Source organism: Solanum dulcamara, chromosome 9 (assembly GCF_947179165.1).
Source record: "Solanum dulcamara chromosome 9, daSolDulc1.2, whole genome shotgun sequence".
Taxonomy (NCBI): domain Eukaryota; kingdom Viridiplantae; phylum Streptophyta; class Magnoliopsida; order Solanales; family Solanaceae; genus Solanum; species Solanum dulcamara.
The window spans coordinates 52,246,680-52,266,902 of NC_077245.1; the positions used below are offsets into that span (position 1 = coordinate 52,246,680).

The 20,223-nt window shown below is 34.3% G+C and overlaps 1 protein-coding gene across 7 annotated transcripts; it reads right to left on the minus strand.

Annotated features, from left to right (window-relative positions):
• Window positions 1-284: 284 nt before the first annotated feature.
• On the minus strand, window positions 285-8,730 carry LOC129902292 (CBL-interacting serine/threonine-protein kinase 3-like). 7 transcript variants are annotated; one of them, XM_055977465.1, is made up of 17 exons: window positions 8,630-8,686; window positions 7,892-7,976; window positions 6,868-7,101; window positions 6,551-6,613; window positions 6,001-6,039; window positions 5,186-5,257; window positions 4,869-4,976; window positions 4,676-4,756; window positions 3,917-3,970; window positions 3,668-3,793; window positions 3,493-3,582; window positions 3,270-3,392; window positions 3,053-3,160; window positions 1,782-1,895; window positions 1,638-1,694; window positions 1,414-1,488; window positions 285-672 (listed from the first exon to the last, which is right to left on the minus strand). In XM_055977465.1, the coding sequence occupies exons 3-17, from the start codon at window positions 7,036-7,038 to the stop codon at window positions 601-603; spliced, it is 1,353 nt and encodes a 450-aa protein (XP_055833440.1). In that variant the 5' UTR covers window positions 7,039-7,101; window positions 7,892-7,976; window positions 8,630-8,686; the 3' UTR covers window positions 285-600. The 7 variants fall into 7 exon arrangements, with proteins under 7 accessions (XP_055833440.1, XP_055833439.1, XP_055833441.1 ...); XM_055977464.1 differs by lacking the exon at window positions 8,630-8,686 and adding an exon at window positions 8,365-8,614; XM_055977466.1 differs by lacking the exon at window positions 7,892-7,976 and having other exon boundaries at window positions 8,630-8,730.
• Between the last annotated feature and the right edge of the window lie 11,493 nt (window positions 8,731-20,223).

Genomic DNA, 20,223 nt, shown 5'->3' on the forward strand with positions numbered 1-20,223 from the left:
AGTCGAGATGCCTTTCCTGTGAGTTAGTATGGGTACCACTCACGGCGGTTTGGATCGTGACAACATCGACAGACTCCTAAGCCATGCGGTTAGGATTTTCTCAAATAGGAAATAAGCCTTCCTAAACATGACTTTTTTCTCCCCCAAGAGTGGTCGATAGGGGATATTGAAAAAACTGATTTTTCAAAGAGTTATTTCTTTTTTGAGGGAGCTAACATAATCTGTAAATATTATGAAAAGTAGTATATAAGTGGCAATTATAGAAACAGCAAATAGGACAAGGAAAAGGATAATTCTCCTAGGAGGATGTTTTTTTTTTCTGCTTTTTTCTTGAGGAAGCTGAAAAGTTGTATACATTTGTCAAAAGTGTATACTAGTTAATACAAACTGCAAATCAAATAGGAACAATAGTCCTACTCCATGATGAAATGAAACAGTTGGCCATTAGCTCATGGGAGAAAAATGTCCCACTACAAAGAACAAACCAAATGAACAAAAAAAAAAGAACAAAAAAGGGAAACAAAAGAAGTCGCAAAGTTTTTTTACACAGATTGTAGCACCAGCAAAAACTAATGCAATTGCAGTTTCATGGTAGTAATACTACCTATCTTGCATGTCCTCTTCAGTTTTCCACACTACATCCTCTAGACTAGTTGAAAGACTCTTGTAAAACTGCATCAAAGATGTACAACAAAATGATTAAGCATGAGATCGAACATTCAGGTTTGATTATTAACTCGAACTAATAGGATCTAAAAATCAACGAGGTTCTAATGCATTTCTGGTGTATACAACATAGCAAAAACCTATGCCTTTTGGAATTTAGAAAGTAGAAAATAAGTATACGAGATTGTAACGACACAAGCATGATCTTTATTTAGCTAAACATCCATTAGTTCTTCCATCCCCTCCCATTTTCCCATGGTTCTTGGCTTCTTTCTATTTTTTGTACTCTTCTTTTATATGGAGTTGTCAAAGACTCATGGTGAGTTGTCTCTCCAATACGAGGCACACAGGTTTTAATTCCTATTACAGGCACACAGAAGTCATGTTGTCCATTATGACATAGAGGTTATAAGCTGCTATCAGGAAACAAACACCGAGGAAGACTACAAAATATATTACCTTTCCAAGGCTCTAAAGTGGACCCTGTAACTAAGATCAAACCATCCATGTTTTGAGGGACAAAGAATAATAATGTTATGGTCATTTCAAAGGTGTGGCTTTGGCTTCTCTCCCTGATCTTAAAACATACATACAACCTCTTTGTTGCTATCTTGTGTAAAACAGTAACTTCAGGATTATGTTGCGCATTCACGAGCAATTAGCTTGTGATTGTGCAAGCCTTTGACCTATCAAAACCTACTAATAGTGATTTAGGTAACCTTTTCAGCAGTTAGCTAAATATGGTACCTTGTGGAATTCCAAAGTATCTCCTTTTGCCTTTCGCACTTCAACCATATGAAGAGAAGGGGCAACTTGAAATACCTAAATTCAAGACCAAACAGTGTTCAGGATATGATGATAAACGATTCGAATTCCGAAGTACTGATGGCAATCCTCAACGCAGAATGCAAAAAAAAGGTGATAGTAAAATAAGATAAAAATAGATGACCAACTATGCACATTGAACATACCTCAGTGGCAACATTAAGGTTCCCTTTTCTTCCAGCTTTAACATTTTCAAGTCTCATCTGAAGTAAAAGAGTAGAATGCCAATTAATTTACTTTATTAGGAATCTACATGCCAATTGAAATGCATACTTGAAATTCATCACCACCTTGTAGTTCTTTTTGTGAACATCAAAACCGAGGGGCTTCGCAGCTTCTTCAATCTTACTGATTATTTCATTGGCCGAGCATTTAGATGTGAACCTAGTTTCTCTCTTAAATTCCTGTGAATGGTAGAATCAAAACATCTGTCAATGGAGTAAGATTATAGTAATACACGCATCATCAATGCTTCCGACAAAGTGGAATACTAATTTAGTAATCATTATCATCCTCTACTGAAAAATCAATAATATAGAAACCATTATCTTTCCAATTTCCCAACATATTGTGCACAGTTGATCACTCAGGCTCAGCAAACAAAAATACCACGTCCGACCCAAAAAGATAGACATAGTTGTACCCGCAGAGTTATTTGAGAATAGTGTTTGAATATATTATTGTATTGAGATGGTAGCATGAAAAAATGGAATTTACACTTGGTAAGATGTCAAATCAAGTGTGAATACCAATTACTATTGAAATTATAGAATTCACACATCATCCATGTTTCCGATAAGGTGGTCTACCAATTTATATTGATTTGAATTGTTGGAGGGAAAAATGGCCACTCAGGAAAAGAGACCAAGTTTTTTGAGTAGATTAATAAAGAAAGGTCAGTTTTATTCAGACGGGAGTAAAATGAGCTTAGAAATTCATTTTTCTGTAATTAGTCCTTTTAAAATTTTTTGGTTTTTAATTAGTGTATTTGCATCCTCGCTCATATGAGATAACTTAGCTGCACATCAAAAACAGAGAATTCTGAATAATAATTTACAAGCCTTCTGCGAAATAGATAACGGAATTCAACACACAGGAGAAAGAGATGGAAGTTAGTTTGTGTATGCATGCAATATTGCCGCAGCGTTTTGAAGCATCTAGCGCTTATTTAACAGCTAAACTTGATGAATTTAGCAAGTTAGCTCAACTCAGGGAATTCAGGCTCATGTCTGCCAGAAGACATGTATTATTTTATGTAAATGCAAAGACGCTGGATTTACTACACATAATAGATTCTTTACTTCTTTCCCATTGTTAAGTTTTGGGGTTTGATATTAGAGTAGGCTGTAAAGGCCTTGGCAATGAACAAAGAATTATCCGACGCTTACCAAGTGAGCATAAATTTTTCGACATTCACATCACATGAACTTCATTTCAGCATGTCCTACTGAGAAAGTATTACACAACGTAATTCCAGGCACAAACACCATGCAAAATCAACCAGAAGTTCAGAACATGCAAGAAAAGTGACAGACAAAAATGGAAATTCATAGTCGGTAACCTGTTCATCGAAGAGATTCCCAAGGTTGAGTCCTTTTGACATTGCAATCAACTCGAATGCGTTCATGGGAGTTGGCTGCTCTTCCTTTTTCTCTGTTACATGATGTTCCTGTTGTTGTGTCAAGGAAAAGAGAACTATATGAGGATGATTTTATACAACAATCAATTCTTTCCTCTGAATTCAATGCAAAATGTGTTCAACATTCCAGTGTGCTCACTTCAGAATCCTTGAAGACAGCTTCAACATCATCCAGGTTGGCATCTCCTTTCTCATTAAAAATGGGACATTTATAATCTTTCTTGAACCACTCGTCCTCCAGAATTTCTGGGATGGTGATACGCTGCATAGGAAACACATGCAATAATAAAATAAGAGACAAGATGTCTATTTAGTTGCAAGCTAAAATCCCGAAATTGTATTCAGAAATCCAGTATGCTTACTGTCATAGGGTTTGGATCCAAGATGCGAGTAATTAACTTCATAGCGCCAAAAGACATCCAAGGTGGACACGTAAATTCAGCAGCAGAGATCTGCACAGACCGTGATAGACATCATGAAACTAATACGAAAAACAAAAGTAGATTGATTCCATAATGAATTTGGAAGAATGCTCACTTTTTTATACAGGTTCATAAGATTAGGGTCATCAAAAGGCAAGTAACCTGCAAGCAATACAAAGAGTATGACTCCACACGACCACAGATCTGCCGTTGTACCGTCATATCCATGATCATTGAGTACCTACAAGAAATGAAAATCATTTTTTAGACCAAGAGAAAAATAAGAAGAAAAAAAGTGCAGATTACGGGGAGACCTTATTTTTTCTTTGTGAAAAGTGAACAAAAAGAAAAAGTTGTTGCATACCTCAGGAGCAACATAGTTGGGAGTTCCACATGTGGTGTGGAGTAAGCCATCATCCTGGAAAATTGCGCTAAAGTAAGAATTATATCTGATTCCGAAAAGAATGTTAACTATCACCTAAGTGAAATAAATATATTGCAGAACTACTGCTGCTTGAAACTAGCATGAGTTCTCTAGCGAAAACAGAAAAAGGAAGTCAATTGTCTAATAATTTTCAGAGCAGTTTAAAGCAAATAACTAATCAGCAGTCAATCACAAATTAATGACATTGTCTCAAGCTCCATGCATCATTGCTTCCACAAAGTTCACCGAATTGAAAAACAGTATATTCAGTTGAATCTGAATATTCAAATTATAAGATCGAATCAATGGCAAATGATGTTTAGACTAGTTAACAGAAAGAAGCAGCACAAATGGATTTCAGTAAAAATTATGCCGGCTTGTTTCTATAGGGACAATCACTCAATTTATGTTTTTTAAAAAACTCCTCTCACTAGTTTGTCTCTGATATGGCTTTCCATGGATATCTGTGGCTTCAGCTAGTGGGAGGGGGAAGGAGTCATCACACATTTCTCAAACAAGAAAATGTACTCAAGGCAATCAGTAAAGGACGTTAAGAATTTAGACATTGATACAAAATCTACAAGTAGATTACACAATTGAAGATTAACTGCATTAATTTTGACAGCCACAAAGCAAAATTCGTATCAAATACTGGAGACATATGTTTAAGAGTTTGAGAATGTATAATCAGACAGTTACCCTGACTTGCTGGGACAGAGCACTCAATCCAAAATCAGAAACCTTGAGGTTTCCAGAAGCATCCAACAGTAAATTCTCAGGCTGCATAATGAAAGCATGCCAAAATAAAGGTAAGACTACAAAGCCGGTTGCTTTAAGGAAAATAAGAACAGAAATTAACAACTAAAAGGCTGCAAAAGTACCACTGCCCCACCTTTAAATCTCTATGGTAGACTCCCCTGCTATGACAATAATCAACAGCATTAATAAGCTGCTGAAAATATTTCCTTGCTTCTTTTTCATGCATCCGCCCATGATTTACCTGTATACCAACAAAACAGGTAACATCTTAATGACGTGCTAAGTTGTCCGAAAACATGTTAGTGCCAAATAGGTTTGAATAGCTTCAGAAGGACACATGAAACCTAAGTTTGCAACCAGTGAGATACAAGTTTGTACTCTTTGGTCAAATTCTTATCTCCTAAGGTAGGGGAACCGAATAAATTAGAAGAAAGGAAGAATCATCCTTACAATTTTGTCAAAGAGCTCTCCACCTGTAACGAATTCCAGAACAATGAATATCTTTGTCTTGCTAGCCAACACCTGTGGACAGATGAGAAGAACATGGATTCAAAAGTGTAGCATATGGACCCTGGCCATCACCATAATCCACAATCACATCTTATCTATAGTAGGTTATTGCAAATATAAGTTAAAACTTCAACATACAAAATATTCAAAACATAAGATGTTCGTCAACAGCTGTAATGTACTAGGCAACCATTTAGTATATAAAATCCCAAAAGGTCCTTAAGCAAAATTTCGAACATTTAGTGGTAGTGAAAAGTACATTTACTTTCCCCAAAATTGGGCATTCGCAATTCCAGAAATTTTAACTTAAGTTTTTCTAGTTCTCTGATTTTTCAAGATTTTGATGGTGTATCTCATACAGAGTTTAACTCTCAAAAATTTGGAAAGTACCATGAGTAGATCAAGAAGATTTAACTAACTACTCCAGTATATTAGCCAATTCCACTGCAGTTTATGGATACCAGCAAAATATCTGCATGTCAATATAGGGTTATGTTAAAAGGCCAGAATCTGTCTTAACTCTCACCAACTTCAGTAGGTTAAATGCTGATGTACCACTGGAATTTTTATTATAAGACTAGATCTATAAAATAAATAATTGAACAAATAATAAGCAGAACAAACTGCTAGTATTATGTAAGGCAAGGAACCATCAATATATAACAAAAGCTTTAAAAAGTTAGGCACTAAAATCTAGCATAAGCATAAATGTTGGTTCAACGAGACAGGCACAGAGAAGCTCGGCTACAGAATACCTTTAATTTTTGCTCCAAAAACCTTGAATGAAGTTGAATCTGGACAATTTGGAAATGACACATGAAAAAATGAACAAGACCACATTGATTCTAGCTATTGGTACTAACAAATCAATTAGTTGTTCTGTACAATAGACTTTGTCTTGTCTTAAGGTAAGTTATAACTGCAGAATGTTTAAGTTTTTATTTATCTCTAGGCAGCGCTGATCAAATTATCTCTTTGGTAGTGTGAATTAAAGACGTATTTCTGAAAGATTGTTGAGGTGAAGATTTGAAGTGAGATTTTCAAACGCCATCATTTCATTTTCTAGAATGGAGATACCTACTGGCAACATATGATGCATAACAAAATACAAATCAATGGGTTGCTTACTATTTAACCTAAAGGTTGGAGGTACATATATCAGCGTTGTACGATATACACATCCATATGATCACAAATGCGTACAGAAAAACCATAATCACTGGCACATATGTAGGCACACACAAGTACATATACACTGACAGATAGAGAGAAGATAATACACACTGACAGAGAGAGAGGACAAACCTCGTATAACTGAACGACATGTGGATGTCTGATTAACTTCATTGTAGCTATCTCCCGCTTTATCTGTCAATTTATGAACAAGAGTTATAAGAAGTTATCACCCAACAACAATAAACAACATTCAAGAAACTTAAAACTGTACAAGAATAAGAAATGCATAATCAACAACCATGTAAGATGTCGAAGAGAAATTATATACACAGCTTTTCTGTAATCTACGTTACCAAAATAATTGGTAAGCGTAACACCAGAGTCCAGACAATAGAAAATATATGTAAGTTCCAGAAAGCATAGCGAATGGATATTTGAAGATTAACCTGCTCAGCCATTTTGTGCTTAAGGACCTTATCCTTATCAAGAATCTTGATCGCTACAGGTTCCCCTGTCTCTGAATTCCTTGCAAACTTAACTTTAGCAAATGTTCCCTCACCAATTGTCCTTCCCATTTCATATTTACCAACCCTGCGCTTGATTTTTGCCTGATTCATTACTGGGATACTGGCACAATCTTTTAAAAAGTGCAGTCGTAATCCTTCTTAAAGAACTTTTTACTGCACAGTGATTAAAACATCAGTAAGACATCTGAGTTCCCAACATAAAAGAAAAATCTTTACTTTCATTCTGTGCACTCACAGAGTTCCAAACCAATTACAAAAAAATCATAAAATTGTTATTCCAACACCACTTGACTAACTGCACCATAAAAAGACACCCCAACTTGCAGCTTGACAGTGGAATAAGTGATGGATTTTATTCCTAATAGGAACTTTCCATCAAATGTTTTCTCCACCACCAACAACAACAACATACCCAGTCTGGGGAGGGACCTTACCCCTACCTTAGTAGATAATAGAAGTTGTTTCCCATAGAGCCTCAGCTCAAGTAAAAGCAGTTCGTAAAGAGACAAAAACAGGAGCCAAGACAAAAGGCTAAAGAAAGCATACCAAAAAAGAACAGTCACTGTAACAAAATAATACAATAATCAAAGTGCAAGAAACACTAAATTTAGAAGAGGCTCTCGAAAGAGAGCTTTCAACCTTTCTTTCTTCCTTTGGAAATAGGGAAGTTAGAAGGGATGCCTTGGAAGGGACAATAAGGATAACAGAAATGGAATAACAAAAAACACAAGTTTTTTTATTTAGTTCTGTTATTTGTTTAAGGAGGATGGGGGGAGAATCAAAGCACAACATCATTTAATTAAAGTGGTCAATTATAATAGTATTACACTTGAAGGAAATGATTAAAGAAGGTAAGACTGAATTAAAAACAAAGAAAATGTTGAATCAATCAATGACCAAAAGACATTTGTCTAGGTGTCTGTGAGAGAGAGAGATTCACTACCTAAACTTTATTGCAGCTAACCAGCAACAGATCCCAGCAAATTGCAGCTAGTTATACTATAACTTAAGTTCTATCACTCCAAAAACTGTATTCCACAAACAAATGCAAAGAGAGAGAGACAAAACAAACTTCAAACCAAAACCAGTTGCATAAAAATACAAACTTTCTTGATAAAAATAAGAGAGAAACTCCAAAAGGGGTCAAATTTAAAGTCCAATTAAACAAACAGAAACAAGAAAATGACCCTTTTGAGAATCAAGAAATGTAGAAAAAAGGGTTAGCTTGTTTCTATGAAACCTCAAAAAGAAATAAAGATCTCAAACTAATACGATTCAGAATCCCAAATTCACTATTTTCAAGAAAACCCCAAAAGGCAAATTCCCCACATATATCAAAACAACAGGCATATTCGAATATACCAAACAAATTCCAAAATCAAGAAAGGGAAAGAAAAGGCAAAAAAAAATACATACTTTGAGCTGAAATTTGAAATGGGGTGTTGGCCAAGATAAAGATAAAGACGAAGAAAGTATGAAAGTTGCAGCCTTTTGTGGGGGTTCAAAAAGATTGATTACAGCAGCTTATAAATTCTCAAAAATTTGGATAAAAAATATGGAAAGTGGAAAATCCAAGAAGGCAACATCCAAATCTTGAAATTCCAATGTTGCTGTAATAATTGTAAATATTCTCCCAACAACAAAGATACAAAGTATAAAAAATGAAGTAGGTTTTTTTAACCTTTTCCACTGGAATCTGAAGGTGGTTTTTTTTGTACCACAACCACACAACTATACGGAAATTGTTGTAGTTATTTGAGTACTATTTTGGACAAAAGAAAGAACCTGAAAATGATATTGGATAACCACTTGCTCCCACTCTCAAATTTTAACTTAAAATTATTTATTAAAAAAATAATTATTACTCCTATTAATTAATAGACTTTTAAATATATTTACTTAATACTAATAAATTAATGATATAATAGAAAGAAAAAAATTGTTTTTTTTTAATTTGTCAAAATTAACAAATAAAAAGAGAAATCAAATTAGGAAATATTTGACAAGAAATGGAGGGAGAATAAATTAAATTGAAGTGAATATTTTTTTCAAAAAAAATAAAAAATTTAAAACATAAACTTATAAAGGATAAAAGTTATGTTAATGGATGGTCACTGAAAATTATCTATAAAAATTATTTTTATTTCTTTTAGGACAAGAATATCATTTCAATCATCTTAAAATACAAAACACTTCAAAAGTTTTCTTCTCGTTAGCATGCTATATCATTAAGTTAAAGACTCAATTTCTTAGTAATAAACCTATTTAACTTATCAAATTCATGTCTTATATACTACAAGAAAATTAGCATAAACTATGTGAAAATTTATCTGGAAATTATACAAAAGAATTCGCATGTAATTTAAGTTTCTACGAACTGTTCTACCAATAAAATTCGATGGAAAAATCTTCCAATAATTACTTGGGGATTTTAGTTCATGTGTAGATTACATGTGAATTTTAATGCAAGATACTTTTTATTAAAAAAAATTAGTGAAAAGAAGGAATTTTCTTGTGGATTTTCCGCAAGTAATTGCACATAAAGAAAATAAGTAATTTCATAAGGTTAATACAGGCAAAATATTATTAAAAAGATAAATAACTTTATTGGATGATCACTAATAAATTAAATAAATTGAGGACAATAATTTTTAAAAAATTTCTCGTGTGTGAAAAAAAAATATAAGAAATAAGAGTTATTTATGGTCACCCATGTTTTAAAAATTATTTACAAAAATTATTTTCATTTTTTTAGAACAAGAATATCACTCAATTATTTCTATTTTCTCAAAAAGTACAAAATAGCTCAAAAATCTTCTTCCCTCCTTGTTGACATGCTATGTCATAAAATTAAAGACTCATTTTCTTAGTAATTGCACATACAAAATTAAGTAATTCCGTAAGGTTAATATAGGCAAAAAAAATTGTAGAAAAGAAATTAATTATTTTTAATTTTATTTTTAATTTAATCTTTTATTTTTTTGTGATTACTATATTATATTTTATCTTATTATATACTAATTAACACCACTATATATATCCTTACCCTATTCTGAACCCACAGCAAGCAAACAATAATTGATTGGATTGTCGATTTTATCTAATAACTCTAATACCACACACATTAATCTGAGATTGGGCTTCTTTTTTGAAGAAAATTATAATCAGAACAATTTTAGAAGCTTTACGTTTTGTTTAGATTTGTAACGCACTGTTAATTCGAAATGTTAAATTAATTTATACCTTTGGGATAAGATTAAGAGTGATTAATATGCTAATAAGGATGTGTTGTTAGGTGTTTGTAACGATCTGAACTGTCGTTAATTTCGATTAAAACGAAATCACAAGAATTTGGCTTGACTGGATCCCACCACCCGCCAGAGCGGGATGGTCCTGTCCGAGCAGCGCCGCCAGAGCGGGAATTTTTTTATTTTTCCCATTTCTTCCAAGTGGAGGTTAGAGGTGAGGGTTTCTGCAAAACCTTCCAAAAATGCTGCTCTGGATTGAAGAAGAGGAGGGAAGGGAATCTCAGCTTTTGGAAGGTTTCAACCCATGGAATTCAATCTGGTCTTGCATGTGGAACATCTGGATCCAATGATTTCAGCAGGCTTATCTCTCCGCGAATGCTTAGTGCCTAGGTAGGCTAGGCTTTCCTTTTCTTAGTAGTAAATTTATACCTACTATGTAATATAAAAGGAAAAAATTAATGAGAATTCATATACTAAATTGTGGGTCGTGGATTACGGGCAGAGATTCGATTGTGATAGGGTCAAATTCAAATATGACCTGATTAGAAAGGTACTGCAGGAAATTGAGAAGTTATTGATTGTGATGTTTTGTGTGCAGCTGGTTAATTTATATCGGTCATAGAATCTTGTACAGAAAAGTAAAACTAGTAGAATTTGAGGTTAGACCTGTAAGGTTTGATAGTGTGGATATTGATTGTTCCCAGAATTGTCTTAAATGTGTAATTGAGTTACTTATGATATGCCTAAACACGTACATATAAGGGTAACAGGTTAATCCTTATATAAATGAGCTCTTGCTGGTCTATTTTTGTGATGAACCAGTTCTTGGTGATATAAATGATGTGAATACTGAATGTAATTGTGAATGTGGTATGTTTGGATTGGGTGTCACATTCCGACACATATATGAATTGGGTGTCACATTCCGACATGTATATAGATCAGGTGTCATGTTTCGATATATTTTTTGATCGAGTATCATGTTCCGACACAAATATGACTGGATTGGGTCCCCTAAGAGGGTCAGGTATGTGTGTGGATGGTCCCGTAAAAGGATCTAATGATATATGTATTTTCATGTGTTAGTAAGGAAGTGGTAGGTGAGTCATGGATTGAGAACTATAAATGAATTCTTGAGTTGAAGTGTGCTAAATCGGAGGATTATGATCGTAATTACACCTATTGGTGGGTAAGAGGATGGGCCCGGTTAGGACTGGATGTGACATATATGGTATAACCGTGCTTTATGTTTATATCCATATAAGTTGAGGTTTTTAGTTGCCAGAGAGTGTTACCATTGTGATTTTCATTAATAACTAAGGTAGGGATAGTAGATATCTAGGACTCAGGTGAGTTGGAGAGTGTGGTTGTGCGACGGATATGCTTTATGTTGTGAGGCAATTAGACCAACTAGTGAGGGTTGAGCGAAATCCTTGAAGGGTTAAGGTCGCTAGGTGAGGACTATTGGGTGATGAAATAATTGTAAGGTGGGTCCCTAACCCACAAGTTTTAAGTTGTGACTAGAGTGGTAGTGAAACCGTGTTGTTTAGGATGATGAATATCCTAAGGGTGAGAATAAGGAGTGCATTTATTGGACTGGGTGACTAAATTGAGGAAGTTAAGTATTATGATATCTTTTACCTTTATGTTCATATATTATGCGGTGGGTATCAGATTGAACGATGATGTCTATCAGTACGTGTTGTTTGTACTGATACTACTCTTGCTATGCCACTTGGCATAGTTTGGTTGCAGGGTCAGTTATGTTTCGTAGGTGAAGACGAAGACGATCATCCAGTAGCTTCTATTTTTCCTTTATCTTCCTTCTGTGTCATCAAGTACCTTAAGCTCTTATGATCCGTAAAGTTCTGTGGAAGCTAAGTCATTGGCCTTGTATTTTATTTCTACTTGTAGTAGCTTTTGTACCTGTTAGACTAGTATCCTTGGGGGTTTTGTATAATTGAATTAACAGATTTTTAATAAAGTTTTCTTTGAAAAGTTTTAGTTGATTTTTCAAGGTTGTCTTAAATTCCGCAACTATTCTTAAATAAGGATTTTCCTACTTAGGGTGTATAGTGGGTACCTGCACGGCCCGATGGATTGAATCGTGACAGTATTCAATTTGTCAATGATCTTATGTTAGTTTTGAAGCCAAACAACTTGTGAAGCATCAACAAAAGTTATCGTAAATTACTTTCATAAATTTTTGAAAATATAAATCAGATGTCTTGAAGCTTTTCTCTCAATGTATAAAGCGTTAGAGGGCTCACTATCTATCAAATTAAAGGTCTACGAATCTAACTTTTAATGCACTAAATTATTCGGCTATACAACTTCATATTATAAGTATATTCATGTTTTCGTGAGACTGCACAAGTAGACACATGAAGTGAGCCCCTTCAAAAAGATTAAATAAACTATTTATTATTTTAAGTTCAGTTTTATGCTATGAATTTTATATATCCTTCATGTTGAGGGGACTCAAAGCACTTTCCAGTTGTGATGGGGTTGCACCAAGGATCAGCTCTTAGTCCATTTTTATTTGCCTTGGTGATCAATGGATTGATGCGACAAATTCAAGGTGAGGTGCCATGATGTATTCTTTTCGCGGACGACATAGTCCTGATCGATGAGACTCGTAGCGGAGTTAACGCTAAGCTGAAGAATTGGAGACACACCTTGGAGTCTAAAGGGTTTAAGTTGATTAGGACCAAGACAGAGTACTTAGAGTGCAAGTTCAATGAGACACCTCAGGAGGTTGGCACGGAAGTTAGGCTTGGTGACCAGGCCATCCAAAAGAAAAGTAGTTTCAGGTACCTTGGGTCTATCATGCAAGGTAGCGGGGAGATTGACGATGATGTCACACATCGTATTGGGGCAGGGTAGATGAAATGGAGGCTCGCTTACGATGTGCTATGTGACAAGAAGGTGCCACCACAGCTTAAGGGCAAGTTCTACAAAGTAGTGGTTACACAGGCTATGTTATACGGGACGGAGTGTTGGCCAGTTAAGGTCTCTCACGTTCAAAAGATGAAAGTTGTCAAGATGAGAATGTTGAGATGTATGTGTGGGCATACCAGGAGCGACATGATTAGAAATGAGGCTATTCGGAACAAGGTTGGAGTGGCCTCGGTGGAAGACAAGATGCGAAAAATGCGACTAAGATGGTTTGGGCATGTAAAGAGGAGAGACACAGATGCCCCAATGCGGAGGTGTGAGAGGTTGGTCATGGATGGTTTTAGAAGAGGTAGGAGTAGGCCGAAGAAATATTGGGGAGAGGTGATTAGACAGGACATGACGCAGTTACAGCTTACCGAGGACATGACCTTAGATATGAGGGTGTGGAGGACCCATATTAGGGTAGAGGGCTAGTACATAGTCTCATTATTCTTCCTTATTAGTAAGCGCATTAGCGCACTATAATTTCTTGTGCTTTGATTTCTGTTATTATCTATTTTATCTGTGTCGCTTTCGTTATTTGCTTTCTCATATCGTTTTGAACTTCTTAGCCTTATCTGACCTCTTTTTATGCTTCTATTGAGCCGAGGGTCTTTCGGAAACAGTCGTCCTACCTTGATAGGAGTAAAGTCTGCGTACACTTTACCCTCTCCAAACCCACGTTGTGGATTTCACTGGATTGTTGTTGTTGTTGTTGTTGTTGTTGTTGTTGTTGTTGTTATATTTAAATATTTATATCAAATTATTTATAATATAAGATATTTTAAGTGCAAATAAATATGATTCAGTATACTCGCGGCATGTCGCATGCATTCATATAAGTATAATTATCAGAATTATTTTTTAGGTGGCCAATCTAATCGTTACATATTATTTACAATATTATTCATGGATATGATTTTGGTAGGCCAAAAATAAATAATAATAAAAAAAGTTTGAAACTAATGATCTTGCGTAGGGGAATCTAGTCCATGTGTTACATGTGGTGGGTGGGTCCAAGTCATATTGAAAATATATTAATTAATAAACATACATTCTTACTAATATTATAAAATATAATTAATTTATATTTTTTAAATTAGTATATTTTTATTAAATTAATCATAAAGACTAAAAATACAAAATTTCTTTGACCATCATGAATGCATGTTTAAAAAAATACTAATATTATAAATATAAGTCATAAAATTATTAAAACATTTGAAAAAAGATAATTTATCAAATCTAACTAAAATATAAATGACTTGCAAAGTGAAATATCAAGTCAATACTGCTAAAATAAATGAAACTGAAAATATAGCATAAGTTCTAAATTCAAAATAAAATTTTTAACATAATACTACACTTACATCAAATTTCAACATAACGTACATAAATATGATTTAATAGAAAAAGAAAAACGTAAGTCTATAACTTTATTCAATACTGACTTCTACTTTAATTTAAAAATTAGAACACTAACAAAATTATGCTAATGAAAAAAATAAACATAGAATTAAAAAAAGCGTAATATAAAAAATTGCATGGAATCATATGAAGTAATAGTTGAGAATGAGAACAAAATGAAATATAAAAAATACAAAAAAAAAAAATTAAAAAATATTAGAATAATAAAAATAATAAGAATTTAAAATAGTAATAAAAATAAATTAAAACAAAAATAAAAATAGAAATGAAAGAAAAAATTAAAAAGTAATCTGCATGTAATTACACCAATTCACAGTCTCCCCCTAAAAATTGAAGAATGCAATTATTCTCGGCCAATTACATCAAATTACCTGCTAACCATGTAATTACACGGTCAACCAAACATGTCATACAGTGTAACTACACTTAATTACACCAAATTCAATTACCAGAGTGGCTTTCCAAATAGGCCCTAAAAAAATTTCTCACCCGATGTTCGATATCCTCGTTGAAGTCCGATTATTTTGAATTCGCACCGGATAGGGCCCCATTTGAGGGTTAGTACTCCCTACCAAAGATTTTTTTATATTCAGAGCTCGAACCCGATACCTCTAATTAAGGAAGGAGCAGTAACTAAGCAAATTTACGAAAAGGAAAAACTCCTAGTAATTTTGTTGTTACACAAAATAAATATTTATTAGAAAAAATTACACAAATCTCATAGTGTTAAGAGTTAATTATATTCTATCCCTACTCTTTTTGAAATTACAAAAATTCCTTAAATTTGGTGGAATTCGGATACATTCCAAAATGTCCTAATACATCACATACGTGATGTATCTGACTTATACAACGCGTAATGTGATGTACCTGACCGATACATCCCGTAAAGTGATGTATCCGACATTCCGATACATCACATAAAGTGATGTATCCAATCGACACATCGTGTAAAGTGATGTATCCGACGTTCTGAAACGTCACGTAAAGTGATGTATCCGAAAATAGAAGAAAATAAAGATTTTTGTAATTTTTTAAATGATAGGAAATTTTAGAGAATATGGTAAAATAAGTTATGTATTTGGGTAATTTTTTCTATTTATTATCCACTGCATCCTAATTTATATGATATTTTTCTAATTTCAAAATTCAAACAAATTTATTTTTAATTATATTTTTTTATATGTTGTTTAAATATTTTGAATTGTAAATTAGTATGACTTATAAATACTTTTTAAGTAGTTTTTAAATACTTAAATTTTATTTCTAAAAACTTAAATATTTCCTATTCAAATTTACGGTCAAACTAAACAGATTTAACTCTTGAAATTTAAATCATGCCACATAAATTGAGATAGAACGAGTAGGTGGCAATAACTTTTTTTAGAAACCTTTTATCTTCCCCGTATTGTGTTTTTGTACTTATCTTTTTGCATTCTTTATCATTTTCATTTACTTTTATTTTTTATTTAATCTTATGTTTATATAAAAGAGAACCATCGATCCAATGACGTGGCTCCACCACAAAGTAGGAACTGCATTTATTTTTAATTTTCCTCCTACATCCAATTTATCTCATCAAAGAGAATGTCACCCTTTCTGAAGGAACACAACGATTAGTGAAAGGTTTTCAATTAATGTGCACATCATTTTATTTTATTTTATACTTTAAAATGGTTAAGAGATTCAATCTATTTATCTACCAACAACTCAAAAGTTTGAAAACTTCACACCATCTTCAAATATATTAGTTCTCTTGCTATTCACATGACACCAATTCTACTTTTCTCTTGAACAATTTTCATCGTCCGAATCTGGTGTGTTTGCAAAATTTCAATTCGAGGCGTTGCATTTATCAATATATCTTTATAGCTGCATCAGCTTTGCATCTATCGCCTCTCTCATGGCAAAACTCTTCAAAGAAGTTTAATTTTCAAGTCAATATAACGGGACAAAGATCTTGAGAATTACATATGCCTTTTATCTTATGTGAATAGGAAGGTGTAATTTTTTTAGCAAATACAACAACAAAACACTCGAAGCCGAATGCAATTACCATATACAAATACACCAATTCTACCTATAGAACGTCAACAAGGCGATGGATGCTGCACCGCCAAATCTTCAACATTCCGGCCAAAAATTTTCTTATCGATATTAACTGTAACTTTACAATACGCCCTTTTCATATCTGGAATAATTTTTTTGTCATTGAGATAGTGTGAACTTTCTATGTTGTATTTTGAAGAAAGTAGGAACATGATTGGAATACGTGGATTTACTCAAGTATTTAATGGATTCATGATTTATAATTTCTTATTCTTTTTAAGACAAAATTTTATAATTATCTTGCCAGCTCCATGTTGGTGCTTTTGTTTGAATTGAAATAGGCAAGTTTTAAAAGATTAACTACCAATCAAACTTTGAGAGGGATTACATAACTTTGAAGTTGAACATGTTTTGTATCTTTGCATGACAAACTTTGCCCTTAATAAGTTTTTCTCAACCCTGATTTATAATTTGTATACTTAATTAAGTAGAGTAGGCCTTTACTATTATTCTTCAGGAAAAAAACTTAAGTATACAAAATAAGCACCTAAATAACCACTATATAACAATAGTTTTACTTTTCACCTGCATGACAATAATTGTTTTACAAAACACTGAAAGAAATTTTAAAAAATAATTAAAAAATGGAAATTGTCATGACCCAACTCCGTAGGCCATGACTGGACGTACCCTTAGCCCCACTTAGCGTGTTAGCAGAATAAATAAAAGTAGAAATCAAAAAGGGCTCGCTAGAGAGCGCATGAGAACATATATAGCACAAGAGGGCCGTTAAGGCCATCACGGAACACAAAGCCCAAAACATATATACATAACCCACATCACAAGCCTACAAACCTTTACAGAATGATAGCTTAGTCATATGACGGGATAAGGCCCCATCGTACCCTTAACCAACATGTACAAATGTACAACAGAAAAGTTAGTACCAAAATAAGGCTTCGGACAAAGGAGCACTGCCAACCAATAGGGTGGATGTCCTAAGCAAGCGGATCAGAAAACCGAGCGTCTGTACCTGGGGGCATGTAACGCAGCCCCCGAAGAAAGGGGGTCAGTACAGACAATGTACCGAGTATGTAAAGCATGGACTGTAATAGGTAAAGCCATTACTAGAACAGAAGGTGCAAAAATGAGCAAAATATTCAGAATATCAAAATGCTTTTCATAACCACAGATAATGTATGCAGAAAAACATATGCCATATCCGGCCCCATTGTAGGACTCGGTGAACAAATCGTGGTCGCCGCTCCATCACCGGTGCCACAGCACATCATAACTCCAGAGTAGGGAATATCTCCGTAATAGATCATATCATATCAGATGGTCATATCAGATCATATCATATCATATGTGTACATGGCACATCATAACTCCACAAAATTCATGTACAAGTCGTACCTGCCCCCCATGTCTGGGCAAGGCAAACAATGCAGAAAAGTATGCGCGATAACAAAACCTGACCCGGACTCAGTGAAGGAAGCATTGAGGCATCCACGAGTGGAGTAGTGAAAAACTAAATGTACTTTAAATCATTTTTGAGACTCGATGGAATTTATAAAATGAGCTATTATTCAAAAATCAAGACAAGAGTCGTATCAAGTACCTTTTGAATATCACTATGAGTTATATCCAAATAGAACTTTTGGAATCATATACACGTATCTAGGCATGATAAAATATCCTTTGGAAAATCAAGAACTTGGCCATCCTAGCGGCTCTACGAATAGAAACTTCCTTGGAATCATATAAAAGTCATATACTTGTTTCATAAAAACCATGTCAAAAAGGAAGATTAGATTTATATACTTATGTCAAAAATATGGCAAAAGAAGGAACGGTTAGCTTTACATACTTATGCCAAAAACATGCCAAAAGAAGGAACGGTTAGCTTTACATACCTCTTACGGATTACTCCTAATACGTTCGCCTCTCGTCTCTTGAACCTATTTAACATGAAAGTAATACTAAGATTAATAACCTTTCACTTTTCGATTTCCAACTCTACATCCACGTATCCATATGAATCATTTCCTTATCCATTTCTCTTAACTAGCTTATTACTAATTTCGAAGTTACCGAAAATTAGGCAGCATCTCCCCTATAACTTCAACATCCCCGAGATTTTAACTCGGCCAAAATATCAACAACCATACCAACAACAACAACCAGCAGCATATATATAAATAAATCACTTCAACATTACCCAATACAACTCCAAACAACTAGCTCCGAACTACGATACCAAAATAGAGTTTTTAACCTTTATTTCGTAAAATCTTTTACCATACAAAACGGAGGGTCGTGTGGCTGAAACCAGCAGTACCCACACACCTTTTTGAGTACTTTCCATCCTGCAACATGCAATTAAACCACCCCCAACCTGCAACACCACAACAACAACACACTACTCGACTTCGATTTACCTACTACGACTTCAATTTAGTTTGTTTCTAACGTCGAGCATCTTTATACACTTTTTCCACTTCCAGCCTCACTTAAGACATGTAATATACCCCATAACAACATCATAAACTTCAATTAAGGGAAAGCCTTACCTTACCCGAAACTTGCCAAAACTCGCCTCGGAAGCTCTTCTAGCGCGACTGAAACTTCATGGCTGTTTGTTATCCGTTTGGTGCTGCTGCAAATCATAAATTTATATTAATAACACCTTCATACCTTCATGATATACCGTAGATAACTAATTCACGGAACTAAATTGGAGAACTTACCTCTTCTTTCCTCCTAAAACCGTGGCTCTCTTTCTCTTCTAGCTAGAGGTTTCCCTTCTCCTCTTTTCTAGAATTTTCTTGATGAGAATGAAGTTAAAGGATAAGTATGAGCCTAAAAAGTCATAATATATATATATATATATATATATATAGGCTACCTTAGGAGGGGACACATGTCATCCCGTAAGTGGTGACACATGTCAAGCCCTAAGTGGTGACATGTGTCAAGCCCTCATTGGGCCAACACATCCCTTCCTCCAATCACGGGCTGCCATATGGCATGTGGGGGGTCCACCACTCTTGCTCCAGCTGCTTCCACGTGGCACTCTCTCATGCTGCCACATGGCACTCTCTCATGCTGTCACGTGGCACTCTCTCATGCTGCCACGTGACACTCTCTTTTTCTCCTCGTGGGTTCGTAATCTCATCTTACTTTATGAACCTATGTAATCTTTGCTACGTAAGTTTGGTATGTACTCAAGTAGCTTATGTAAGATTTTCAAGTTGGTAGCTTACGTAAATAAGTCGAGTCCTACGACTCATTATTCGGTCTCCAACTTCTTCCGGATTCTTATAACTCTATTTCAAATCTTCTCTACTATGGGGTAACATATTCTCCTTTCCTTAGAGTTGTTTGATAGCATTATAGATTACCCGGCTCACATGGTAACTCTTAAGAAGCTTAAGAGTTCTTAAGAAGTCTTAAGAAGCTTAAATATTTTTCAATAAACTCAAAAACCTCTCAAGGTACAAAAGTCTTTCAAGATACAAAAGTACGGGGTATAACAAAAATCATAAAAGGACAACCCACGTTTTATTAGTTAATGATATTCTGATCTCTTAATTTTCTCCTCTTTAGTTAT